Genomic DNA, 16924 nt, shown 5'->3' with positions numbered 1-16924 from the left:
GACCGCAGAGGGGGGCCGTACGCCATGGTGATCGCGGACGCCTTCAACGGCTTCTGCCCCGAGTCGGACAGCGCGAGCGGGTACCGCAGACCCTATCTGTTCACCACGGGGCGCTCTCAGGCCCTACAAGGGCTCGGCGGAACGCTGGCCGCAGACCCTCTCATGGACTGCGACGCTTACACTTGCATGCCCACGTTGCTCCGTCCGTTCAGCTCGGCGTTGGGGGGCGGTCAGTGCGGCAGACGTAGGAATAACGAAGACGAGAGCAATCACGACCTGTTCTGCGACACCCTTCACGTGCAGGAGTTCGAAAAGAGCGTTCTGGATTCCATCGGAGATCCGTTCCAAGACACCGTAGAAAGAGCCAACGGGAACAAACGGTCCACCGACATAATGCAACCGTCGCTCGGGGTGGCCTTCTGCGGTACTTACAGCATCGGGAAGACTTCGGACAAGAAGCTCATGTGTCACTCCAACGTCATGAACGCGGAATCCCTGGCGGAAAGGCTAGCGCCTAGGATCAGCGGGACAGGGGTGTTCGCTTGCAACCCCATGCCGACGACGTCTAATCTGATCGCTCCCGTGTTTACCAGGATTTTCGACACATCCAGGTACGATAGAACCCTACGTATCTGATGTACAGGGAGTACTTGGAACTGTTGTTGGTTGTTTGTGTGGGAATGTGACATTGGAGGTTCAGCTCATCAGACTTTGTTTTTTTTATGTTTCACGCACACTGTTTCAATCTTTCCCTGCATGTTGTACTCGTGAATGCTCTCACCTTATATGTACAGATGAAAAACTGTGTTTTACATAGAATAAACTGCTGAAACGTCTGTGTCGTGTGTTGATATAAAGTGTCCATCCAGGGTACACCATGTTGTGTACCGGATCCACTATAGCGGGTTTGGTTGTTTGTAACACAGTGTAATGTCAATTCGCTCAAACCTCAGAAGGGTAAGTGGATTTAGGGGATCGATCGATAATAAATGAGTGAAGACAGGAAAACAAAGTAAATTCGTTTAATGATTTTAATGAACAAAAACAAGGACCTCTATAAATCAGGACAGATAGATATAATCGGATCAGTGAAGCCACATGAGTAAATATGTAAAGATCAGGAGAACCTAGGAGACATGCACAAGCTAAGCCTCTCTGGCTGAGATAACCCTATTATGTATATAGACATTAGGAGGAAAATACATCTCTGAAAGAGTATAGCAATACTAGGTTGGTTACATCACAAAAACTCCCACCCATCAAGGAAAACATCAAAGACAAAAGGACCAAGGTAAAGGGAAAACCTCCTATCTCATGGCATCCAGAGATCATACAAGCACCCTGCTACATGGTTATAATTCATCGACCATTGATGCACAGGCAGCGCTTTCCGGTTGAGGTGATGGGGCTGTTACCGATGCATTTACAGCCCCTTTGCAGATACACGTTCACAAGATCATGCTTGCCGGAGGACTCCAGCTTGCAATAGTACACGCTGTTCAGATCAGACTCGTCCACCTTGGTGAACACCAGAGCTCGAGACAAGGGGTTCCCGAACACACTCTTTTCCAAGGTTGTGTTCTGTTTCTGTTCGGTGACTCGGCCCTCGGTGGGGATAAACTCAGTGTCGCAGTCTCGCACGCTACTACAGGGCTTCTTCAACCAGAACAAATCGTCCCAGTTGTCATATCCGATACCCTCACAGCTGATAGTCAGAGGATCGCCCACTATAACAGGCAGGAATACATTCTGAGTCAGGTCTGTCTGGATAGGACGTACGATCTTGCTGTATGGAGGTATGATCGTCATAGCCATGGTGTTGGACGATGTGTACATCACGTGACCCACGGGTAGGCCGGTCAGGCGATGACCCTCTTCCGTCAGTTTGTACCGATTCTTGCACTCCACCAGGGATGGGTTCCTCAAGATATCAGCAGCCATGACATTGGGACTGATCATCACAGGATGTTCTCCCTGTGGAAGCAGGAAACGGGATAAATGGAAAATAAGTTTATGAAAGCACAGAATACACATCGTACTTATAAATGATGACGCTGATGATGATTATTACAGTACCTGGATCTGAGTACCATTCCATTCCTTTCCCAACCACACAGCGTCGTCCCACTGTACCCCGGGCCACTGAGACACCATGTTCATCGAAGGACAGGTCAGAGCGCACGGTCTACCATGCTGACAGTATTCGATGGCGAGCTGGTTATAAGGTTCTTCGTCCGTCACGGTCACGTTGATCAAAGCAGTATAGGTGCCGGTCTGACACATGTACGCCTGGTTCCTTGGTCCCTGGACTTCGGTGAAGATCAGATATTTTCCCCATGGGATGCTTTTATTCTGGTCGACGTCCCTGGGTTTGAAGAACATTTTGAAGAACAGATTTCTTCCCCAGTCCAAGTCTTTCCAGACTATCTCTTCGGTTGTAGCGATGGGACATGATATTGCCGCAAGAGTACCCCGTTGTAAAACAATGTGTTTGGTCCTGGCTTGACCATGGTCCTCACAACAGGCTGTCCCAGTGATAAGCATCATCAAAAAGATAACAGGCTGGTATATCATCTTGAGTCCTTGGAGTGGTGTTGTTTGTTAAAAACAGCGTGTTCCTCAACAAGAAACCAGTGCTTCTGTTTGTGCAAGTACAATGATGTCTCTATATATATATATATATATACACACACATATACACAGGTATGTTGTGTATCAGCCGTACAGACCGCCCATGCGATGTAGAGTCCGTCCGCGTGCTGCAGACTCCGTCCATTCGATGTAGACCCCGTCCGCGTGTACAGACCGCCCATTGATAAAGGAGTCCGCCCGCGTGCTGCAGAGTCCGCCCGCGTGATGCAGACTCCGTCCATTCGATGTAGAGTCCGTCCGCGTGCTGCAGAGTCCGTCCGCGTGATGCAGACCGCCCATTCGATAAAGGAGTCCGTCCGCGTGATGCAGACTCCGTCCGCGTGCTACAGAGTCCGTCCGCGTGCTGCAGAGTCCGTCCGTGTGATGCAGACTCCGTCCGCGTGCTGCAGAGTCCGTCCGCGTGATGCAGACCGCTCATTCGATAAAGGAGTCCGTCCGCGTGATGCAGACTCCGTCCGCGTGCTGCAGACTCCGTCCGCGTGCTGCAGAGTCCGTCCGTGTGATGCAGACTCCGTCCGCGTGCTGCAGAGTCCGTCCGAGTGATGTACCTTTGATGTACCTTTTTTCACGCTTCAGTTCAGTTACACAATCATGCAGGGCTTTCATTTTTACAGTGAAATGGTTCATTGTGGGTTATAAACAATACCTACAACAATTACCAGCTATGCTTGTGACCTTCAGCAGCACTGCGTATACATGCATGAATTCATGTGTCCTAGGTTCCTGGGGACTCGAGGATTTGTTGTCCGCAACGCACTCAGCGTTCTAAGCCCTGTTTAGTATGTGAGGAGAACTGCCATTGTTGAGGTGTTTGAAGAGATCAATAGCAACTGCCTGGGGAGAGGTACTTACAGCATTGCACCGGGAGGAAGGTCTTGATCAAGGAGATGAGCCGAAGCAGTAGCCACTTGGGATTTGCACGCAATGTGGCACGCGGAGCATGGGAACTCACTGACTTCATTTTATCATGCGCTGTCAATTTCTTCGCCACCTTGTACATGCACCCTATGGAGCAGGAGCGTTCCATAGCGCTGATCAGGAAGAAGGAGGAAGCCGAGGTCGACGTGGCGATAAACACCGTCGCAAGGTCCATAACCGGACTAGACAGGAACATATCTATGTTGAAGGAAGTCACCGCTTCGACCGCGTGCGAGCGCACCGGGTACACCAAGTACGCCAAAGAGCTACAATCTGCGGAGGCCGAGAGAGACCATCTGCGTTACCTGTTGACTGCGTTAAGAGGACGTATGGACACCGGGAAACTGATCAGCGCAGTGGACACTCTGTCGGATAACGTTGGGTTACAGCTCAACGCTTCCGACAAAATCAACCGCGCTGTATTAGCGTTGACAATACACAGGGACTTGGACGACGCTAGAGAACCTGTGACGAAAGCTACCGTGGAAAACGCTCGTTTAACTTACCTGGACGAAAACGTTCAGACCTGCCCCCTGTAGTAATAGTAGTGAGGGGTTGTTCATTGTTTTCATACATTTATTCAATTTGGGAAACACATTACCAAGGCACCAATACAAATAAGCTAAATAAAGTACCAGGAAATAATAAAACAGTGTATGGCGTCTGTATCGATTTATTTCTTTTTCCATAACAAAACACACAGTCATACTGCACAAGTTGTGAGGTTAGCAAAGTACAAAGGGCATAAAATGTCTACAAAACCATCAAGTATCAAAAAAAGACAGAGGACATGGATCCACACCCATAGTATGACAGTGTAACATAGTATAAAAACGCTGTAGAAAAAACTGGCTACATATCAATCATTGCAATGTATGATGGAAATGTGTCTCCGCTCCTGCTGTAGAAAAACAATCGCTACATATCAATCATTGAAATGTGTGGAATGCGTCGCTGCTCCTGTGTAAGACAGGCTGAAATACTGCATGTAGCATTCAGATACAATCTACAGTTTCCCTTACAGTGTAAATGGGATGGTTAAGATGCCTCACACGGCCATTCGTTTCATGATAATCATTATACTCCTCGACTAGATTGACGCAGGGACAAGGTGGGGCGTGCTGTGGGTTGTAGCCAAACAGCTTCTCTGCGACTACGCTATTAGATTTGAGCATGCTTGTTTCTGCGTGAAACCCTCGATCCCTAAGCCTGCGAACGCAGGGGACGGCGGTAAGCTCCATCCCGGTCTTGGTGGCGAGACCGGCGATCAGGTGGACCAGAGTAGGCGCCTCTGACAGCATGCAATCTAGCACCACGTGAAGCTTTCTCCCACAACCCTTCCCTGCGGAGTACTGGACAGTGAACCACTCTTTCAAGTAATGCATCATCCGCCTGAACGCGAGGCTGTCCACCACGTGTCGTAAAGAACTGTCCACCAACGGAACCATGACTGTATCGTTACACCGGGCGTCGGAGCGGGCAGATTGAGTTGTGCACCACGCAGCCAGGATGATTTGTTTCTTGAGGACAAAGCAACACCAGTGGAAAGCGTGGTTCTCCATTTTCACATCGAACAGACGAGGTAGATAGGGATCCGGTCCCAATGCGGCTTCTTCACTGGTTTTCGTTCCAACGACCACGTGATCCCAGAATCCGGGCACGTGAGGGATGCACACATACCTGTAAGCATCCTCCTGTGGAACAACGATGTTCGTCCAGTACGTGAACGACATGTCATCCTTGTTCTCCATGATCCTGGTAAATGCTGAACAGACACAGAATGTCAATGATCAACAAATATACATAACTGTTCAGGGGGGTGCGATATACCATACATACCATCGGCGAGGTCCGAGGCGCTGGGGACCCGATCCTCTATCATCCTACGCACCCAGTCGTTCAGCTCGCCCTCGGTCTTAAAGTGGTCGGATTCATCCCTTCCAAAGTCCCATGTTCCCACGGACTTCATTGTGGGGGACTCCGCTATATAACTGGCTGTCACATTCACTGGTCCTGCTGTAGAAAATACTTCATGTTCGGCACAACCCCCCTGCGCCCTGTAACAGAGGGTGCAGATGACGCAGGAGCACACGCACTGCACAGGCCTGTTGAGTTGAAGCAGGTACTGGTGACATACTACGGTCCTGTTGAATACCTTCTTGCAGGCCACGCATGTAATCAACCTGATGATCTCAGCAGTTGACAGGGATAAGTGGTTTTCTTTGGTAATTGCTGGGACGATAATGTCCCGGTTTCGGTCTGGTGTGCCACCTTCTTCTTTTTCTTCTTCTTTGTCTTCTTCTTCTCCTTCTCCTTCTTCTCCTTCTTCTCCTTCGTCTTCCCCTTGTGCTCCTCCGGCGCCAGCGCCTTGGATGCTAGCTTCACTCTGAGGTGTGAGGTAGGGTAGCTGCTGAGGTTGTTGCTCCTGGACGATGCTTCTCTGAGGCTCAAGAGAGCGGTGTCCTGAGTACTCGCTCTGAGAGTATAATGCATCGAGGTCCGCTATAGAATCAACAAAATCATCCTCTAAAACAGAAGCCTCGAGGACACCGTCCGATGCACCAAAGACCATGCTTTCGTCCGGCCTAGGGGAGGAGGGGTCCCATCTGTCTTCGATGTCGTTCAGCCAAGCCATACTTGAAGAGGGGACGACCGCCTCCTGCTGAGTTTCCAGTTCCTGCAGCGTGTTCACATACTTCGCTTGGTTCGGTGCTTTGTTCATATGTTGGATGCTGTTTCTGCAAAGGCAAAGACAGATATTATGTGTGAAATTGGTTCAATGACACGGCGCATGTGTGGGTTGTAACATGTGTGTATATAACATAAAACGCACATTTCTTCACGTATGTTCATGATGGCACTCTGGAGCTCCCAGTCACCGTCTTCTTCGCAAGGCCCCTCATGCTCTTCTTCCACCTTTACTGTCACGGAGCTATCTTCCTCCTTTTTAACAACTGAGTGATGACGGTCCGTCTGGGTTGAACAAGAGGGATTGGACAATCCAGTGGCTTTCTCCTCACCCTCAGCCCTATCCTCATGACTCTTGTTTTTCACACGCGATGCTTGTTCTGCTAATGGGATAGGGGTAGACTCAAAAGAACTGAGGGTTCCTTCTTCAGAAGGCCTTTTCCGGCTTCTACGTTTTTCTCCTTTACGCTTGTTATGCTGCGAGCATCTGCTTTCGGTGATGAGCGGATCAGAGTCTTCTACTTTCTGTCCATCTTTAGGTTCGTGGCGTATGCTGGACGTAGGTGTGTAACACGACCGGTGTTCATCTTGAACGTCTGTGACACCTCTCCCAGGACTGACAAACGTCTTCATCCTTCTTTCACAGAACGTCTCCGTGTCCGTGGCATCCTTACACCCCTGGGACTCTTGATTAAACATTCCGCTTCCTCTCGTCTGTTTGAAACCTTCTACAGCTCGGTCCCCATCGTCATCATTGTCTTGAGCTATAACGTCGTCATCATCATCGTCGTCGTCATCATCATCACCACCATCACCACCAGGAGACTGTACAGGAGCAGATGTTTCGTGCTTCCAGGACCTTGAGCTCTTATATCTCTTCACAGTGCGACTGGGGTCTTCCGGGTCACATAGCGCGATACCCTTTGATTCTATGGCATTATACGACTCACGTTCAGGCTCAGCCCTTTTTGTATGTTTCCGGCTGACCGGGTCGCTCTCCACTCTGGAAGAAAGCCTAGCTGTAGAGTCGCGCGTTCCTGGTAACGTAGATCGACCCCCGACACGGTCGCTGCTGCGATTGTGATCTTTAGAAGAGTTGTGTCTGGTACCCTGGGTTGCGTCTACGTACCTTTTCCTAGACTTCCTGGCATGTCGTACGCGGTTGGTATCATACGCCTCGCTCCGGTCCACGGATCGTCGAGGCAGGCCTCGGTCGGCTTTTTTTCGATCCCTGGCTTTTACGTGAACAAGGGGATCCTTTTCTTCATACACCAGTCTCCGCTTAACGGGTCGCGCATCAGTTGATCCGAATGGTTCGCCCGGGTTGTTCCGTTTCAAGCGAGACTTACGGGACTTAGGCATGGGTGTCGCAGTGGATGGTCCGTGCGGTCGAGGGATGCTGAGTACTTCCCTTCCCGAATGTCTGTTTTCCACCCGTCTTCTATCATAGTACTCCTTAGACTCCCTGACGCTATGATACAAATGAGGGCGTTCGCGTACCTGGGCGTTTTCTTGGTACCATCTTCGTATCTGTAGGTTACGCAGAGGGGATGGAGGAGAGGGCTCCGTATACATAAAAGTGGTCACGTCCGCATCCATGTGAGGCCTTCCTTCTCCGAAGATCCCAAGCTCTGGGGTGTACCATCTGTGAGCCATAGAGGTTTGCTCCAACCGAAGTATGCAGTGGTCGTGTAAAAATAAATATTAAAACGGGTCACTCACTCCACAAAAGGTCCATTGGGATGAACTATGTCCAGGCTGATGTCTCCGGGTCGGTGACTCGATTCCGTTGCGTTGTTGGACAAAAAAAATAAAAAAAAATAAAAAATATAAAAAGACGGTATGTCTTGGGTTTGGGTGGTTTACACAGCATACATACTAGATGAACCGAAGAACAGAGTTTGGCCTCATCAGAATGAATATCTTGCTTATATACAAAAGCTCCTCCTCGATAGTGCGTGATGTCTTTCTGTAGTAGTAATTCCTCTCTGTTTAGTCATCAAAAGCAGAGGGTTTTCAGTTCATATCCTCCCTCAGCCTAGACAGAAATAAGCCTCATATGTCACTTGTCCATCACTGCAGTAATTACATGACAACCGAAACAATACAGAAGTCTCATGAAACAACCCACGCATCACTCTATGACAATTAAGGACTTAACCCACGCCTAGGGGTAAAACCAACCCGTCCACATAAGAAACAATCCGACCTCCACTGAACCAACTCGCCCGAGGATTATTTGGAACCTTATTTAGTTTCAGTTAAATCAGTCCGTCCGCAGCAGAAACGGCCCGTCCGCAGCAGAAACGCTCCGTCCGCTGCACCCTAAACAGAAACGGCCCGTCCGCGGCAGAAACGCTCCGTCCGCAGCAGAAACGCTCCGTCCGCTGCAGAAACGATCCGTCCGCGGCACCCTAAACAGAAACGATCCGTCCGCGGCAGACACGCTCCGTCCGCGGCAGAAACGCTCCGTCCGCTGCAGAAACGACCCGTCCGCTGCAGCCTAGCAGCCCTAAACAGACACGCTCCGTCCTCGAGAGCAGACACGCTCCGTCCGCTGCAGAAACGGCCCGTCCGCAGCAGAAACGCTCCGTCCGCTGCACCCTAAACAGAAACGGCCCGTCCGCGGCAGAAACGCTCCGTCCGCAGCAGAAACGGCCCGTCCGCAGCAGAAACGCTCCGTCCGCTGCACCCTAAACAGACACGCTCCGTCCGCAGCAGAAACGCTCCGTCCGCGGCAGAAACGACCCGTCCGCTGCAGCCTAGCAGCCCTAAACAGACACGCTCCGTCCTCGAGAGCAGACACGCTCCGTCCGCGGCAGAAACGCTCCGTCCGCAGCAGAAACGACCCGTCCGCTGCAGCCTAGCAGCCCTAAACAGACACGCTCCGTCCTCGAGAGCAGACACGCTCCGTCCGCGGCAGAAACGGCCCGTCCGCAGCAGAAACGCTCCGTCCGCTGCACCCTAAACAGAAACGGCCCGTCCGCGGCAGAAACGCTCCGTCCGCAGCAGAAACGACCCGTCCGCTGCAGAAACGACCCGTCCGCTGCAGAAACGATCCGTCCGCTGCAGAAACGACCCGTCCGCTGCAGAAACGATCCGTCCGCTGCAGAAACGCTCCGTCCGCGGCAGAAACGCTCCGTCCGCTGCAGAAACGACCCGTCCGCTGCAGAAACGATCCGTCCGCTGCAGAAACGATCCGTCCGCTGCAGAAACGATCCGTCCGCTGCAGAAACGATCCGTCCGCTGCAGAAACGCTCCGTCCGCAGCAGAAACGACCCGTCCGCTGCAGAAACGATCCGTCCGCTGCAGAAACGATCCGTCCGCTGCAGAAACGATCCGTCCGCGGCAGAAACGACCCGTCCGCTGCAGACACGATCCGTCCGCTGCAGACACGATCCGTCCGCGGCAGAAACGATCCGTCCGCTGCAGAAACGACCCGTCCGCGGCAGAAACGATCCGTCCGCTGCAGACACGCTCCGTCCGCTGCAGAAACGATCCGTCCGCTGCAGACACGCTCCGTCCGCTGCAGAAACGATCCGTCCGCTGCAGAAACGACCCGTCCAAGGGGTGAACTCGTGTGGCCGCGGCCGAAACAGTCCCGCCCACAGTCGAGGCGGGTAATTCCGAGATCCGACCTAAGACCTTATCTAGGTGAATAAAACCAAAGACCCTAGTCTAAACGGACCTTCACTCTTCACAGAATCATGGACAGACTATCCAAGCACCAGGAAGAGCCGCCCGCTGATGAGCAGACCACACCCTCCAGAGTCGTTTACGACGGCTCTGTTTCGGTCGACGTGCTGCTGGAAAGGGGTTCGGTGGAGTGCACGTATGACAACTTATTGGTCGAGGGGCATCTCCTCACTTACATCCACCCCAACCTGCATAAGAAGACCGAACACTATTGCACAGAGCCGGAACTGGACGACTCGTCCTTCACAGACCTGGTGATATCCCGAGACGGAGCCAGCGTACGGTTCGGGGAGCTGAGCTACTTGACGACCAGAGGTCGCGTAGTCTTCTCCCAAGAGCCAGACGGCGTTCACTTCGGAGAGGCGATAGGCGAAGGTCTTGGTGTGCATTGCCCTTCATTCGGTGGCTCAAGCGTGACGGTTTACAGAGAAGAGGATTATCTGCATGCCTATAGTGACAAGACGGGCGTAGTTGTGTTTGCTCCTAATTTCATACCCCCGCAAGGAGACGCTCCTTTCACACCCGCAACCAGCGTAGATCTGCCTGGTTATATCAAGGTCCAAGCTGAGGGCTTGGGAAATCTGCGTGACATGCACGTCAAAGGCTCTCTGATCGTAAACACGTTCGTTTGTTTATACAGGCACGCCACGACCCCGATCGGAGGATGGTACTACGGGAAGCACAGCGCCCAGTGGTACAAACCACCCAACTGGATGATCATACCTGAAAAGCAAACTGAGCTGGGAGTGGCCGAAGAGGGGGACATGGTGATTTCCAGGGGGAATGCCTCCGTGTTGATACGGAAAGATGGCTCCGTCAGTGTGTCCGGTCTAGTGGCAGTGCTGTTCATCCCAGTGAGCTACGGGGAGTACGTTTCGGTGGACTCTCAAGGACTTAGCACAAACAGCACCATGCTCGCCCACAGAGTCGTTATTGTATTTCAGTGACTGCTATTGGGGGGGTGAATTATGTAAGGCGTCTCTGCTGTTGAATGTCTGCTTGGGAGCCTGAATAGAATGTGGCATGGGTTTCAATAAACAAATCAATAAACAAAAACTGCTCCAACCTCCTGTTCCTGTACTGGTCATTGTAAGGCTTTGCTACATAATTTACACACCAATTCATACATGCATGGGTCTGTGATCAGTTACAACTGTGAACACTATGGTGTGTACACACACAGCTTCGTTTATTGACGTTAGAAATATACAATGTATACAACCCTTTTTCGTATATTGTCACAGGAAAGGTCTCAACCATGCCCTCCTCCTAGGCGTGAACCCAAATCTCCATTGACACACGCGCACACCTACTGTACTATCCCTCATCAATCCCAGAACAAACGGCACAAAAATACAAAGTGCATTTGCTACAAATGTATTTCTTGCAACCCATACACAGGGTGCACGTTTTAGCATCCCTGGATCTAGGACACACTTGGCATCTCTGTCTCTTCCGTGATGATGATGGTGATGATGATGACACGGGCGGCTCCGAGCTTATACCTCTCATCGCAGCCACCAGCATGCGTGCCGACTGTGCTCGGGGCGCGTGTCCCCTGCGCAGTATGAGAGGCGTCACCAGCTCCTTTCCCAGCTGTCCCAGAAACAACCTCCTGCGATTACGTGTTCCGGCCATCAGCTCGGGGTGGGTTTCTCTCCATATCACGTATGCGTTGTACGCTGAGACGTCCAGGATGTTATGGAACATGGCGACGGGCCAGCGTTTGGTCATCCGCCTACAGCTGTAGGTTGCTAGCAGCTTGTCTAGGTTGTCCACGCCGCCTTTGGTGCGATTATAATCCAGGATCGCCTGAGGCTTCATTTTATTGCAGTCGGCGTTGATTTCAGGAGTCGAATGTCGAGTGCTCAGCAACACGACCGTCTTGTTCCGCTTGGGCACGTACGATATCAAAGTGGCTAATTCTGTGAAGGCGAACTTGGAAGAGAAGACCTTTCGTCCACGTGCCGATGTCAGTTCATGAGGTAGCTCCAGCCTGTTGCTTCTGATGGTACCCAGTAGGTCGACGCCGTTGCAACGCAGTCTGTGCGCAAGCTCGTACGACGTGAAGAAGTTATCGCACGTAACGAGACGGTGTTTCAATCCTCGTGTGAGATCGAGAACAACCCTTGAAGCTAGCTTCACCTCAGGCTTGGCCGTCGTCCTCCCGTCAGACGCCAAAGGCGACTCTTTGCCGGTATACGCCTGCATCCTCCATGCGTAACTGGACGCAGCGTCGCATGCCACCCACAGTTTGAGCCCGTACTTGGCAGGCTTGTTGGGCATGTACTGACGGAAGGAGCATCTTCCTGGAGAGCGTAAAGAGAAGGAGAAGAGAAAAGCTAGAGATTAGCAGCAACCCATTACCCATACGGAGGCTGGAAAGAGAAACCACTGTTGCCCCAGTACCTTTGAAAGGAACCATGCGTTCGTCCACTGTAACCGCCGGTCCGGGATTGTAGAGCGCAGGGAGCCTCTCCGACCACTTGCTCCACACCTCTCTGATAGCAGCAAGTTTATCGCGAGGGTCCCCGTCGACGCCTCTGTTTTTCCGATCATCAAATCGCAGCGTTTTAGACCACCGATGAAACTCTTTGAGCGACATGGTCGCTCTGAAAATCGGCCTGCCTTGCTCCGCTTCCCACAGGCTCGAGGTCGCTTCGCCTCGAGACCTGTACATCCCTGCCAGCAGAAGCAGACCGATGTACGCTCGCAGGTTTGTCTCATCCATGTTTTTCCACTTCGATCCGCACGTACTCAAACCCTCCCGGTTCGTCTCACGTAACACTATTTGTTCTAGCTCTGTTGTGAAGAACAGCAGAAAACACGATAAAACGTCATGGGCGCCAGCGAGAGCCTCAGGCGTAGGTCCCTTGGGATACTCCGAAACCTTTGTTTGAGCGCGCTGGCTGGGAGGCTCTGAGGACCATTCGATTGTCTTGTCCTTAGACATATATGTATCTGGGTGAACTTGAACTCTTGCTCTCACTTCTTCTTCTTCTTCTTCTTCTTCTTCGTCTTCTTCTTCGTCTTCTTCTTCGTCTTCTTCTTCTTCTTCTTCTTCTTCTTCTTCTTCTTCTTCTTCTTCTTCTTCTTCTTCTTCTGCGTCGCTGTGTTGGCAGCTGGCATAGCGGCTCTTGTCATCGGCGCTCGGTTTCCTGGCTTCCTTGTCTGTGCTACCTTCCCCGTCGCTGATTTCCTCGCCCTCTTCACGCGTACCCTCCCGGGCGTCGATCTCCTCCTCACCCCCTTCCTCGTCGGCTGTAGAGTCTCCCGCGTCGCGTTCCACACTGTAGTCTTCGTCGTCAGGGTCTTCGGGGCTCTCGCTGCCCTCGGTGCTCGCGCCTACCGCGTCGCCTTCCACAGCGTAGCCGTCGTCGTCGAGGTCTTCGTCGCTCTCGTCTTCAACCTCGTTACGACCCCTTTTACTTCGCTCGATGCCATGACCCTCTCTTCCGGCCTTGGTCATGGGTGGGGTGCTCTCAGCTCCTTTGGGTGAATTATCGTTATCTCCACTAAAATCCTCTGAGTCACTACCACGGGGATCTTTGTTACTGGATGGAGCGAATATCCTATCCAGTCTGCGTTTCGCTTTTATCACCTGCTCAGCTGTGTAATACATCGCCCGTGCCTCAAACAGGGATGGTTAGGTCCGAGGGTGGAATCCCTACTTTCGACTAAAGGATCAAGGGTGCCTACGAGACCGCAACAGACCGCAACAAACACACAAACACACGTTATCTTGGATCGTGGAGTGAATATTATCGGATCTACAGAGGCTAGGGAACATATATATCTATCATCGGATAACACCTAGTTAAATAGGAGTCCGATACGGATTCACGCATCTTTTACCAGGGACATCACGTCATGTGTTATGAACTTACTAGAGCTTCAGGTCGCGTCCCATGTTCGTATTCTGCTCGAACACACCTCTGTTGTAACTGAGAGTATCTTTTCTATATAACTGACACAACTGAAAAAGGAGACATTGTACAGCAATCACAATGCGTTTATTGGTTTATTTTTTTTTGTTTTCAACTTTCATCAGGTACACATACAAATTTATGAAAGGTCACTTTGGGTTCCAGAGGGAAAGCCCTCGCCGTCTGATCCGCTTCCACCCAGAAAGCTCACCATCCCATCTCGAAACGAAAAGCCGTATTCTGAGCTCATCGACGGTCTCTTGAAATTCCAGAGATCGCATACGTATTTCAGTGTCCTGAACATCAGTTCGCACGTGCTCTCGGTCCAGTGCGTAACACGGGTCTTGCGCGGTATCTCGCTCAATTTAGCCAGCTCTACCCCTGTCGCGTGAAAACGAGCAGCAGCAGATCCACGATCCTCTTCGTCGTTGAGCTCTCCGTTGGGCGGCGACCACAGTAGACTTGAGACCCGTGAACACCACTCTGAAAAGAGCTTTCTCCTCTCGATCGCTCCGGTCAGCAAGCGTTTCATGCCCAGTCCGGTAGGCGTCACGCTATAATCCGTCCCGCAGAGTGCCATGAACAGGAGTAGCTCCTGGCGAACCTTCTCGTCCAGTCGAACGTCCGGTTTCACGCTCAGAAACAAATATTGGCCGCATCGACACAACTTGAGATAGCGAGAGTGGCTACAAGGGGGTATCTTTCCGTCCATGTATGCCTTAGCTATCCGCTTAAGGCCGCGCGTCGCCACAGCGGCCTCTTCAGAGAGCGTAGATTCATGGAGTTCCCCTTCATTCATGGAGTGCTCGGTGTTACCCTTGTTTGCCCAGGTGTCAGAGTCTTCGCTCGAATGTTTTCTTTTCCTCCCCACTGCAATCCGGTCGCACCCGGCCGACCCCTTTGCTGGCGCGAAGCGGAAGGTTTCAAACAGAAACCTCACAGCGTTCGCGTCGGGACGTTTGCTCTTACTGACTTTACGGGCCAACTCCGCGACGCTGCCCCGAGAGTCGGGCTCACTCGCGAACCTGTTCAGGAACGCGACGTAGACAGAACCTCTGATTCCTCCTTGATAAAGGTATGTGAACACATGATCTATAGCCAATCCATTGTCCTGCAGGACACGTTCAAAAGCCTCGTGTTTCTCCAGAGCTTCGGTCAGCATGCGATGCTCTCCCCTGTCCAGGTCGCACAGGATTCGAAAACGCTCTTTCTGCGAGCCATAATCACCCGGGTGAAACGGCACGGGGCCCGACGATGGCCCGATGCCAGGCTCGGCGAGCAGTTCTCCGAAGACAGAGTCGTGCATCGTCCGCTCCTCCCTGTAGCTCAGGTTATCCAGCCGAAGGACCAGACCCTCTCGGCCACTGGCGGTGAGTACAGCGACTAGATCCGAGTCCCCCGTGCACACCGTAACCCCTCCATCCAATAGGTTAGCCAGCTCCACGAGAAGCGTGTCAGCTTCAGAGGTCTTGCATTTCAAGCACGCGTCGCGTAGAACCATGACGTCCTCACCGTCCGGACGGGCGAAGGTTGCGACAAACACGCCCGAGACTCCTGTAGGTCTGAGGACCTCTCCCTGGCAGTAGCTAGAGTCCGTGTCAGTGTCGGAGAGCGCACTAGTGCCAGACGAGGCCTCGGCCTCCTGCTCTTCTCCCCGGGACGCGCTCCGTTCCGCGACAGGGTCCTTACATGCGCCGGTAGGCGAGGGCGAGGCCTCCCCTTCATCTTCTCCCTGGGACGAGCTCTGTTCCGCGGCAGGGTCCCGCAATGAGCAGGTAGGCGAGGGCGAGCGCTCACGCTCTTCGCGTTTCACGTGCTCCCGGTGAAACGAGACCAGCGCCTCCTTGTCGAGCGAAACGTCTTTTATCGAGACACTCGACCCGTCCCATTCCGAGCCCGTGACCAGGAACACGTTTTCTTTCATACCCATGTCCGCTAAGAGTTTCAGCGTCACGTATTCTATCTGGCGTAAGTTGGTCCTGCAAAACTGTACGTGCGGCGCTACGACACGAGCAGACCTGAGCTCTCTCACGCTGGGCTTTTGCACGCCCGGCCCATCTTTCACCAACACTACGCGGCGACCGTTCTCGGCCTCCTTGGCGTAATGGCTCGCCAGTCTTTTGGCCATGTTCAACACCGAGGTTCCGTGCTCGCCTTCCACGTAGTCGTCCGCCTTTACTTTGTGAATCACCATGAGATGATCTACCAGGATCCAATCTTGCCAGCCCTCGGGTTTGCTGATCACTTGGAAGGGCGCCACGCTCGGATTGGCGAGCATGGCGTGGATCGCTTGGTGTTTCAAGCCCATGGTGGCCGATATATGTTCTAGCTAGGTGCACGGACCTCGTCGGGTTATCGGGTTAGATTAGATGAATCTCTGTGCTGTCCAACACCTCATATATGTATAGTCAGAAAAGCAGAAGGCCCACCGTACTGACCGAGCTCGCACCCCCAGGGGGCGTGGTTTATGTCCTGCACTCTCTGTGCACCCCGTCGATGTACGACGGTGACAACCTTTTAGTCTTTTCCTCATTGAACATGGCGTTTCTGTAGCATAGGTCGTCGGGGTCTAGTCGAAATGCCTTGTTGTGTTTCCTGCTAGTCACTCGAGCGTTTACGCAGGCGGGCGTCAAACAGTTGAGCACCCGCGGGCACACGCATCTCAACCACGGGAACGTGTCGCACAGGGTCTTGGATATCATGGGTCTAAGGCAGCTCGCGATCGTGACCGTGCTCGTACCGGGCCGTATTACCACCAGGTAGGCGCTCGAGCGCTCCGCGGCGCCTGGGTACGTGAGCGAAAACATCGTCCACGTCAGCCACAGCTGAGCGTTGTAACGCCATAGGGTGTGTTTGTCCAGTATGTCGTTGTTTCTGGTCTTCAGTTCCAGCAACGCCAGGGTTCCTTTCACCTCGTCGTAAGCCACCAGATCCACTTCGGTGTAGAAGCTTTTGTCCCCGCGCAGAGATCCGCAGCCTTCGACGCAACCGTTGTGATAAGTGTAAAAAGCTTTACCGTCTCGACGCCTGTCGGGCGTAGGCAC

At 52.4% G+C, this 16924-nt stretch overlaps 1 protein-coding gene across 1 annotated transcript; it reads right to left on the bottom strand.

The window, feature by feature from the left end:
- Positions 1–11206: 11206 nt before the first annotated feature.
- Positions 11207–13576, bottom strand: LOC114431171 (piggyBac transposable element-derived protein 4-like). Its single transcript, XM_028398762.1, has 4 exons — positions 13135–13576; positions 12364–12756; positions 11460–12263; positions 11207–11223 (listed from the first exon to the last, which is right to left on the bottom strand). Exons 1-4 carry the CDS (start codon positions 13574–13576, stop codon positions 11207–11209), a joined length of 1656 nt encoding a protein of 551 aa, XP_028254563.1.
- Between the last annotated feature and the right edge of the window lie 3348 nt (positions 13577–16924).

This window comes from Parambassis ranga, unplaced genomic scaffold, assembly GCF_900634625.1.
Source record: "Parambassis ranga unplaced genomic scaffold, fParRan2.1 scaffold_60_arrow_ctg1, whole genome shotgun sequence".
Classification (NCBI taxonomy): domain Eukaryota; kingdom Metazoa; phylum Chordata; class Actinopteri; family Ambassidae; genus Parambassis; species Parambassis ranga.
This window is presented reverse-complemented; position numbering and strand designations above follow the sequence as displayed.

Excerpts from the sequence above, each read along its gene's own strand:
- LOC114431171 (XM_028398762.1), bottom strand. The coding sequence starts at position 13,576 with ATGTATTACACAGCTGAGCAGGTGATAAAAGCGAAACGCAGACTGGAT. Across the intron at positions 12,757-13,134 it reads GGAAATCAGCGACGGGGAAG|AGCTAGAACAAATAGTGTTA; the intron begins GTAGCACAGACA and ends TCTTCACAACAG. Across the intron at positions 12,264-12,363 it reads ACGCATGGTTCCTTTCAAAG|GAAGATGCTCCTTCCGTCAG; the intron begins GTACTGGGGCAA and ends TACGCTCTCCAG.